Source organism: Carassius auratus, chromosome 12, assembly GCF_003368295.1.
Source record: "Carassius auratus strain Wakin chromosome 12, ASM336829v1, whole genome shotgun sequence".
NCBI lineage: Eukaryota > Metazoa > Chordata > Actinopteri > Cypriniformes > Cyprinidae > Carassius > Carassius auratus.
The window spans coordinates 18,936,784-18,948,273 of NC_039254.1; the positions used below are offsets into that span (position 1 = coordinate 18,936,784).

General features: G+C 38.4%; 1 protein-coding gene across 1 annotated transcript; it reads right to left on the bottom strand.

Annotated features, from left to right (window-relative positions):
* Nucleotides 1–2,242: 2,242 nt before the first annotated feature.
* LOC113112058 (uncharacterized) lies at nt 2,243–10,883 on the bottom strand. The gene is made up of 2 exons (XM_026277430.1): nt 10,347–10,883; nt 2,243–8,589 (listed from the first exon to the last, which is right to left on the bottom strand). The coding sequence occupies exon 2, from the start codon at nt 8,483–8,485 to the stop codon at nt 2,753–2,755; it is 5,733 nt and encodes a 1,910-aa protein (XP_026133215.1). The 5' UTR covers nt 8,486–8,589; nt 10,347–10,883; the 3' UTR covers nt 2,243–2,752.
* Nucleotides 10,884–11,490: the final 607 nt, after the last annotated feature.

The window sequence follows — 11,490 nt, forward strand, 5'->3', positions numbered from 1 at the left end:
TGGCCTTTTAGTAAAATAAAACATACAAACAGCTGTTGTTGTGTAATTGTTTTTTTTTTGTTTTTTTTTAAATTAAGATGTGCAACTTGATTCATAGTTTCAGTAAATTTGTGTGCAGCCTGTTGTTGACTTTTTGTGTATACATACAACACAACATCATTCGCATATATTTGACAAAAGACATGGTAAATCATTTACATACTACTAAACAATAATGGGCCTAAAATAGAACCTTGTGGAACTCCAATATTATAATTCAGGTAATCTGATGTTGCATTTATAACATGTGCACATATTTTTTTCTATTTTGTAAATAAGATTTAAACCACATAATGGCCTTGGTTGAAAAATGTAAATTGAATACCACGAAAGTAAAATATAATGATTTACAATTTCAAAAGGTTTCTTAAAATCCAGGAATGCAGCACCAACCACTGCTCCGGGTGTGTGTGTTCACTGCTCTGTGTGTGTGCACTTCGGATGGGTTAAATGCAGAGCACAAATTCTGAGTATGGGTATATCACCTTCATCCTTACATGAAACAATTTGCTTTTTATGTATGTATGTATGTATTCCTTTTTTTTTTTTTTTTTTTTTTTTTTTTACCAAATTACATAGGATAAAGTGAAAAGGCACTATTATTAAGTTATGCAATTATTTGCTCTGCTACCCATTTTTCAGCAACTTTCGACATTACAGGGAGAATACTTATTGTTCTGTAATTATCAATTTCCAACTTCCAGATTTAGGAACAGGACTAATTAATCCAAATTTCCAAGTGGAGGGAAAAGTTCCTTGTGTTATCGATAAATAAATAATACGAGTAAGGGGTCTGGTAAATAATTTTTTATACGTTTTTTTTTTTTTTTTTTTTTTGTGTCCAATCCATATTTATTCTTTAGCTGTTGAATAAACACTTGTTTAAGAGTAAACTTGGACATGACACTGTGCATCAATGCAATACCTGAAATATCTGGACAAATAGACTTAGTAAGAACACTTATTACATCTACAAAATAGTTATTAAAATATTTGCTTTCATAGCATGATCGCTTATTTGTTTTCCTTCTAACTCAAGTTCTTTTTTTTTATGTTTTCCTATTAAATTTATCAGATTTTCCCAATTTTTTTCCCAATTTTCCCAAATCAATTTAGTATGTCCTTTTCCCTGCTCTATTATAAAAATATAAACATTTACTTTCCTAATCTCGTTTATTACTCTATTTCTTAATTTATTAAAATAAAGTAAATTTGTGTTTCAGACGATCTAGTTATTCTTTCTTAAAAGCTGTTTTAATTTCTTCATTCCTGTTTGATCTAACCAATTTCCAATTAAGTCTCCAAACAGGATAAATTATTTAGTAAAATCACATAATTTAAGAAGCTTATATAATTTATAACAAAATTATTGTTTTTTTGCAGAAGGTGGCCAATAAACTGGAATAATTATAAAAGACATTTGTGGTGAAAAAGAAACATATACAACTATAAATGTAATATCAAAATTATCAAAACTAACTGTAATTCAGTACACTGAATACTATCCTTAATATAAAACATAATACCCCCACCTCTACCCACCAACCTATCCCTTTTAAAAATATTATAACCAGGCACACACAACATCGCTTCTTGTTACTTACAGTATGTTAAAGGTAAGTCATCTTTGGAAAGACATGCCTATTGTCAGACAACTAGACCCTGATGAGTCATTTTGAGTTCCTTTAACATCTGAAAATGTTACTACATCAACATTATCCAAAAATCAATGTCATGACAAATACTACATAATGTTGCAACCCAACTTTAGAGTTGTTTTAGCGGGTCTTAAGTCACGTGCAGAACTCCTGTTCACCACTTGGTGGAGGCAGAATGGCATTTTAACAGCTAAGCGGGATGTAGTCTGATGCATTTTGCAGAAAAATATGGCTAAAACTGACTGAAATCATCAAAGTATTAGGATAAAATAATGAGTCAAAGTGGGAAGAACTGATTTTTCAAGCTTCTCCAAGTTAGTGGCATCGAGTGTTTTGCTAGAGGCACTTAATAACAACATGCTAAGTGGATATTAATGTGCTGTATTTTCAGCTTTGCTAACAGATAATCTGTCAGAAAAATCTGCAATGGGGACAGGACTTTATGCTGCAATTCATAAAGTCTGGCTTTCCCAAGACTAAGCAACATGTGATTCTTTTTCATATAAAAGGTAGTGCAATCATCAAAATGAAATAATTGAACAATTGCTCATTGATGATGCTTTTATTGGAATGGTTCTTATCTGAAGCAACAATCCATTTAAATAAACTAATTCATTCCAAAATGCACCCAGAATGCAATCAGCATTTGTCAAATATACAATTTTAAGCATATAAAACACCTATCTCTTCATTTTTACAATACCTTTCTGCTGTGAAAAATACTATAGACTAATCACTTCCAAAACTCAAATACAAGATGTATCAAAATAATCTCTTTCGAATTGTTTTTATGAAAGCAAAACTACTTTTAATTAGGCAAATCTCAACTCCTTGTTACAAACAGACAAGTGCTTTTAACGGTAAGAGAACTAGGCCTTACTTTAATAAGAATTAAACATTTACAATTCATGTCTTGTGCACTATAAACAAAGAACAGCATACATACTAGAAACACTTTCCCATGGCACACCAGACCTAAAACAAACAACACAAATCCCTGATTTCAGTCACATTCAAACTCTGGACAAACACCCACTGCTTTATACTGGACGTTTTCATCTCACACTATCAATTTCATCTTCGGGTGTATGTTCTTGTGAAATATACACAGGCTCAGAGTAAGGATTTACCTCTTCATTATGGGTTTTATAAAAGGTTTCCTGCATCTGTTTCCTGCTAGGTTCAAAGTCTTCCAGGTTATCAGGAGGAATCATAGATCCTCCAGTCCTCATAACAGATTTCTGTGATGGTAGGGGCACTGGAACAAAACCATGATACAGCATAAGTGGTGGTGTGTTCATTATTTCCAATGGTGGAGCTTGTCGCACAGCAGTCTCAGGAGATTGTACTGGAAGTTGCACATAACTTTTTGTTTCCGGGTCAAAGAAAGTTTTTGTTTTGACCTGTACAGGCATATCCACCAGAAAGTATTCCCCAGAGTCAGGGTCCTGTAAAAGCTTCCTTTGGGTCATCGGGAAGGACTGTGTTACAAAATTAGTGTCTGGTGCATAATTATGTTCAATGCTGTTGTGGCGTAAAGTTATTCCTTCTGTTGAATGAACGTCAACACCAGTTTTCCCACTGCTGCTCGATATGTTTCTGGGCTTATCCCTTAAAAATCTATCTAGACTTTGAGTCCTACGTTCTAGTTTCTTGGGCAAGTATTTCTCATTGCTTCGGCCAAGTCTGGCACTGTCATTGCTTATTTGGCCATTCTCCAAATCATCCCCATGGTTTGATGTGCCTTCTTGTTGTTTCTTATTGCGATGGGTCTTTGAGTCACCAGTATCTTTGCCTTTGGTTTCATGTGGCACTTTCGCACTAGGATCATTCTCTTCTACATTTTGGCTCTTGTGACCATTATGGCGTCTACCATGCTTCTCGCTTCTTTGAGCTTTGTGCTCAACCGTGTAATCGTGAGGTTTGCTTTGCTTACTGCTGATTCTGTCACTGCTAAGCGATCTGTGTTCTGATCTGTCATGTACTTTGTCAGTGCAGTGGTTCCTCCTCTCAGCCTTGTGAGCGACACTTTTGTCACCTTTTTGCTCAGATTTGCTTTTAGCTTCAGCTTTTTGTATCATCCGTGTGGTGAGCTTCATGGCTCGGCGTAGAGCCTTTTCGGTTTTTGGAGGTACTACAGGTGGCTTGTTCTGACCCTGACTGTCGTTTCCACTACTGGCTGAAGCAGATCTCTCGCTTGGTGCCTTGGATGCCTCCCTATCCTCTCTTGGTGCAGTGTTAAATATGTTCTCATCCATCATATCTCCTCTGCTTGTTTCATAGCCATCAATTCCCTCAGATAAAGTGCTCACGGCAGAGCATCGCTCCTCCTCCTCAGACACAGAGGCACTTCCAACCGACGACTTTCTGTCTTTGACTGTGACCAGGTGAGTAGCTGGAACAGACAAGAACTGCATTTCTGGTTGGTTTGGTTGGGGACTCTTGACTGATACAACAGGCATCTCAACTTGAGAATGATCTTTGAAGAGGTCCAGATCTTCCTCATCCTTCTCAGATCTTTTCAAACAGTTGTTTTGTTTATCCTCGGAGGAGGTACGACTGTGTGGTATTTGTGTTAAGTTTCTAGCTGACTCAATCAAGCTGTGGACCCATCCCCTCTTGTCCACATCACTCGGTGGAGAAACTACCCTGTCAGAGACATTTGACTCACTTTCATGGTTGCTTAATGAGCAGGAATCTATTGATGGTTTCTGGAAAGTGTCCTTCACCTTTTCATCTACTTGTTCTTTCATGTTGCAGACTTCGGCTTTCCTTAACAACTCTTCGGGTTGTGCCCCCTGTTCAGATTCGTGCAGTAGAGAGGGTTCACCTGAGTTTGAAAAGCAACTGCTGTGATGTGTTTGTTTGCCATTTAATGAGGATACAGAGTGAGACTGTCCAAGGATATCATAAACTGTGATACTGTCCTTTCTGACTTTATCAGGTTTGAAAGACTCTGCGGACAGTGTTTCAGAGAGTTCCTCCTCAAGTTCATCTACTGTTTTGACCCTTTCTGAGCTTGACAGTCCAAGAACTCCACTTAAGAAGTCTTTCACATACACTTTTGGACCTTTGGATTTGTTTTGCTTGTCAGCACCTTCTTCCTTCTCATTTGTTTTTGCCTTGTCTTGTGTTCCTTCGTTTATGTTGTTTGTGAGATCACTTACATCCTTTTGGAAGTCTTGAGTGACTTGGCTGTGTTTCCTCTGTGAACTAAAATGTTCCTTGCTTCTTTCTGATTCTTTTGAAGAGCTGTTGGAAATTATTTCACTTTCTGAAACCATCTGATTGTTGATAATGGAATAAGTGCCTCTTTCAGTATCACAGACAGTGAGTTGTGGTGGAACAAATTTGTGTTTCATTTTGTCTTTTGGGGCCTTTTCAATGGTTCTCTCTTCCATAGACTTTTCAGAACATGTACCTCCAACAGGCAGGTCTTTCTGAAAATCCTTGCGGTTCACCTTAATTTCTTTGTTGTACTTCTCTTTCAGAGCTGATACATTTCCTCTCACTGGGCCTCGATTCTTTGTTTGACTTGACTGAACTTTTCTTATTTCCCTACTTTCCATTATCTCAGTTTTGCCTGTAGTCTCACCTTCTCTTTTAAATTCCAAATTACCTTCTGTCTTTTCACCTACTCCTTCATTACTGTGAGAATCACTTCTCCCTCTTTTTGGGGTTATCTCAGGTTTATAAGAACTACCCCTTTTATCAACACCCAACTCTTCCTCATATTGTCCCACACTACAAATATCTCTACTTTCCAAATTACCTCCCATTTTTGTGCATTTCATTGCTTGATTTATATTTTTATTCATTAACTCTTTCTTTTGGTGTATTTTATCACCCTTACTGATATTATTTGTGTTGCTTTCTTGATGATCTAGGCACAGTCTGGCTCTCTCATTATATTTTATAGGTTCTGCATGCTGCCGCTGCCCATTAAATGCTTCCTGCTCACAGGGCCTGGCTAATTTTACCTCAGGCACATGACTTTCACCATGTTTGGCCATGTCTTCTGACTTTGTTTGCACAGTCTGCCAATTGGTTTCAAAAGTTGATATGCTATTCTGACCTTTGCCATATTTTGTACTTGTCCCCATTTCATTCAGCATAAACATACTAGGTAGCTTGTCCTCTCCACTGTTGGGTAACTCAAGATCATCTTGAGGTTTTTCACAACCACATGCATTATTTTTCAAAGTTCTTTGCTCTCGTTCAGCAATTACTTCCTCTAAAGCCATTTTGGCCAAGTCATACTTATCTATAACAACATTATCTCTCTTTAAGGGTGCAGTTGACTTATTTGGCACCAGTTCCATTGATGCAAACAGTGCTCTCTTTGCAGAAGTGTTTCCTTTCACTGAGAAAATTTCATCTTTTACTTTTTGCTCTCTTTGACTTTCCAACCCATTCTTTGATGTAATACTGCTCTGTTCTTTAGCTGTGGTAGCCTCTCCACTTACATGAACATTTTCTTTCAATAGTGGTCCATCCACTGTTGTTTGTACTAGTCCTTTATTTTTACATATTCCTTCATTATGCTCCTCTTGTCTTATCTCTTTCGTTTTTGTATTTTTGGAATGCCTGGAGCACTCATCATTAACATTTTTTATTTTTATATCCATCAGCCATTCTTCTGCATTAGAACTATCATCATGATTTTTATCATCATCTGTACTTACAAATCTCTGACTTTTAATGTAGTTGTTCTGTCGTGCAGAAAATGCATGTTTTGTTCCTGCCTCCTTTCTGTTTGATTCTTTTTCTCTAACAGGGCTTTTCTGTGCACTGACTGTTCCCCTAGTTTCCAATCTGTCCTTAATTTGATTTGTACCATCACTAATGGCTTGTTCTTCCAGTTTTGTTAAACTTACACCTGGGCTTTTTCCAGATTTGTTTTCAATAGTCCTTTCACTATTTATACCTTTAGTGAGCTTTTTGGCATTTAGCATTGACTCTAAGGTATCATTTTTGTTTCGCAACTCTACACCTTTCAACAATTTACTTGGATAATTATGCTTGATGTCATGATCTTTGCTGGCTTTTTCTGTGGAAACCTGAGAGCTGACGTCAACCACAGTTTGAGCATTCTCTCTGATCTCCTCAGCACTAGCTTTTTGGTAAAGTTTTAATGATGGGTATTTTGCCTTGTTAGTTGCAGGGCTCCTGTTTGATTTTAATTTTCCAGATTGAAGCAGACTCAGTGCCAAATAGTCATCTGGCATTCCACCATTCGCAGTTTCGAGCAAGGGACTCATTGGAGAGATAATGGCTTTGTGATGACCAGGTGAAATTGTTTTAGCTTCTGAATTATCTGGTATTTCAAGCACATCTTTTGACACTTCAAGCTGGGGAGACTCTTTACTTTGATTTGTAGAGTCCAAACCTTTAAACTTAGGTGGACTGTACATGGCCTTAACCCGTTTTCTGTTGTCCTTGAGATTGTACAACAGGCTTGATGCTATGGATTTGTACCCTTCTCTCTTAATCTCTGGTGAGGGATGCAGTTCTCTCTCAGAGAGTGCTGGGATCTCCAGGGCAGTGGGTGAGAGCACAGTTTGCAGTATTTCTGAAGATTCTGTCCCATGTCTGGAGGGTATTACTGGTGTCAACAGCTGTGAAATACTGAAAGGAGTTGAACTAGTGAAGTTCTGGTCCTCCATTGTCTTGACTTCTTTTTTAAATTCCTGTGCACTCCCTTCTCCAGCATTTGTCTTTTCGCAGGCAGGTAAATTGATGGAATGCCCCACAGGAGCAGCACTTTTTGCTCTACTTCGGCTTTTTCGCCAGGGAATGCAAGCTTCCACTCTTTCTGAATTGCATCTCTGTTCAGCGACTAGCGGAGGAGCCTTTGTAGGAATATTTTGTTGGATGTGCCCGGACTCTTTCTCTGGTTTTGGGGGTTCATTAGGTGCTGCTGTTTGTACAGAACCAAGCTGTGGTTTAAGTGGATGAGTCTCACTTTGTTTTGGACACATTTCAACTTCTTTTTCAACTGATGGGGGGACGCTTAATTTATAGTGCCCATGTGCTGCAGTCAATTCTTTGTAAAGAGGCGAGTCATACCATTCAGGTGGCCTGTTGCTCAACACAATCTCCGAAATGTGCTCCTGCCTGATGGAGAATTTATTGAAATCCCCCCATGACAAAAACGGGCTGAATTCGCTGTGAAGGAAAAAGTTTATGCAATTCAGTTTTTTCAGTTTATTGTTTTTGCTTTGTTTACTTTTAGAAGATTTTCCTGGTGGATTTGAAGCAACTTTGCTTGATTTCTTGGCAGACCCTTTTTCATCTGATTTAAGATTATTCTTGGCTTGGGAAAGATGTCCCGCTCTTAAACTATGATAATCTGAAGAAATCTCAGAGAGCTCCCTTTGGATGCTGAGTAGAGCAGATTTGTCCCATGAATCACCATTTGTCATCTTACTGCTCTCACCATTCTTTTTGGCTGTTGAAGCTGCAAAAAGCAATGAGTCTTTTGATGACTTATTTGATCTACTTAATGGATCATTTCCTCCATTAAGGGGGTAAGACTTAAGTTTTTTGAGAGCAGAATATGAGCTCTGCTGAGTCTTTTTTGAGACGTCCTCCACCATTGGCTTGTGGCAGCTGACTAGAGAGGGGGAAAACTCTGAGTCATTGTAGATTGCTTCATCTCCAATGCACAAACTCTTAAAAGCTCGATCCGTCAGGCTCATGACCTCACGGTCTATATCATCCATAAAGCTATCAAGATAGCGGAGGTGGTGCATGCTTGATCTGTGGCGCTTCTCTTGGTTGCTCATGATGGATGTGTATTTCCAGTTCTTTCAGTCTGATGCAGAATTGACGTGGTTTGACACTTCTTGCATTGTCAACACCACATATTGGAGATTACATTGTGATTTCCCTGCAAAAAAAAAAAAAAGAGTAAAATTATATCAGTTTTAGACTGTTTATATTTAACATTATAATTAAAATCTATGAACTTTTACATTAAGGCGGGCATACACTGTGCAATTTCTGTGCGATTTCGGCAAGGTACCAACTCACACTGTACGGGTAGATCGCATGCGATGTAAAGCCAAAACTCACGATTTTTGTGCGCTCACTGTATGGTCTAATTGCCGAGTTGCGATTTGACTGCTTACACTATACGTGAGGAATCAATCGAATCAACACATAGGATCCCTCAGAACCCGGATGTTTGTGGCTGTTTCAGAATAAACATGCTTTCCCGGGATAAACGCACTGCTTTGCTGATATGCGCAATTATGTGTGCTGAAACGTCCAAAAAAAAAAAAGAAAAGAAAAAAAGGCGTCGGCGTATCTAGACGCGCAGGTGGCTAGGAAGATGTTTTTTCCCCTCTTTTATTTTTCTTTTTCTTTGCCATAACTCCACAAGTTCCGCAGTGAGGGAAACGCGGAAAATCGGTTCGTAGCCCTGCTTCAATAGTGCGATACCTCACGAGAGGCGACCAAAATTTCTGACATGTCAGAAATCCATCCGAACAACCGATTGCTGGTCGGGAGAGGCTTATCGCCTCTCGTTCCCCCTTGTACACTGCACGAATACTGCACGACAAACGACGCACGAAAATGCTGAAATTCGGCCCGACCCGAAAAAGAGTCGCACAAGTCAGAATTCGGCTCAAAATCGGATGAAAATCGCACAGTGTATGGTCGAACTTAAAGATGAAACCATTATTGCTTTAACCTCAACCTGGTGGTTGGTTATCCTGCCTGTGACTATGTACAGTAAAGAAAGATACACCATGCCAAACACCAACTATTTTTAGAAGGCGGCAGATGTCTCTCTGCCCTTTCACATACACAGGCCAGCTGCATAACCCCTGGAAATAATTTGGTAAAACAAAGGGAATTTTAAAACAAGCAGACTACTTTTCAGTGTGTCCTGTTAAACAGATCTGCATTTTAAAACTAAATGCTTCTAAGCCTAAAATGGTAATATTGTTAAACTTCCTCAAACAAGCTATCCAACATTTTTTTCCAGCATTATTTACACAGCGTAGAACACAAATGAGTCATCATTCAGTTGTTTCACTGCAGCTGCTGCTCTGTGTGGTTGATCCGGGAATAACTCATTAACCCATATTTATCCTCTGACCTAAATCCATTAACCAGCACTCATCACTGCTTCTGTCTGTTATGGAGGGGGATTGTGCCTTAAAAATACTACAATATGGCAGTATTAGATTTTTTTTTGTTTTTGTTTTGTAACTCATAGAGCTCAAATGCTGACCCAGAATAAATCTTGAGATATATTTGTGAGCATTTAAAGGCATGCACTAAGTGGCCAAGACGATTTGGACAGCACAACATTTTTCCACCACCATAATTCCATATCAACTTGCAGTCTGGGTTATTTCCCAACATGTGTTTTTTTATTTATGTGAAACGAAGATATACAGTACAGCGATAAGGCCCTCAAGGAAAATTCTTCCAAAAAACAGGCTGTTCAGCATAACGTTATGAAAATGTCAAAGAGCAGCTGCTCTCAATGGATCTTGGCTTTTTAATAAAAAAAAACAAAAACAAAAGGAAAGGATTTACACTAAGAAAATTTAAAACAGAGCTTTTGTCAGGAAAGATACCACATTAATTTGACAGTAGGAGAATAAAAGCCAGACAAAGTTTATTCCTTACCTTTTTTTATTGAAGTTCTGTAGTTTGTCCTGGGACAAAACCATTCGCTAAAAAATTATTAAAAAGACGAATCCTTAAAGGTAAATTTCACACTAGCCACCAAGTGAAGTCAGACTTTCCTTTTACTCCATATAAGATCACTATAAAAATGCTCTTTGCTGAACACAGCCTGAAGCTCATGGTAGAAATCCATGTTCAAGTAAATGCTTGAAAAGACTGAAGGAGAAGGAACCGAACACACCCCACCGAAATAGTTGCCGGCAAGGCCAGAGCTGTAACACAGGAAGTACGAATATCTGAGCGACTCTTAGGTGTCGAGTGAGCGACAGATGAAATTCAAATGGTCATCTGCTATTTTGGTGCCAGTAGCCTGAGTACCATAGCTGTCTACCTCTCCGATCCTACAGAATCTACCACTTTTCACATTACCACAGCCACGCTGGACATATGGGATGTTGTTGTATGGTGGCTGGGGTAAGTATTCACCCCAGAGTCATTTGTCTCACAAACAGCGGAGGCATAAATAGCACCTTGCATCACCCCACCCCAGTGTCACCAAACTCAAAGTGTAGAATGAGTGGCTAAAGGAGTCTGATTACCAGGACAGACTTCCCATAGTTTAAGCAGATCATGCTTGTGTCTTTCTAGTATTTCTGCCTCCAGCCGGTCAGACTGAAAGAGGAAAACATCCATGCTTAGGCTTTTTTATTTTTAAATATTATTCACAAAGTAGAAGCTGGAAGTTCCTGGACTTTGGAGAAAGTTATTATGGAAACACGAACTGATTTATACCATAAAAGGCATTTGTATTCCTAACATATCCTCTTTGCCTTAACACTTCATTATGTTATTTTATTTATTTAGCTATGCTCTTCACACCTACACAGCATGATAGTGTTATTTAAGTGGCTCTATTTAAAGCCGCCTGTATTTCATACAGTAATAGCCTGCCTTTCATTCTGGCACACCTTTCATATCTCAGCTTATCTGTCACATGTTAAAGCAGCACCTGTTTCTCCACTGTACACGCCAGAGTCTCAAGAATATCAATAGTATTTATGGAAATAAAAAGTACACATAAAATAAAAGCGCATTTAGAATAAGTACGTTAACTGTAACTATACACTTTTATTATGTAGGGACA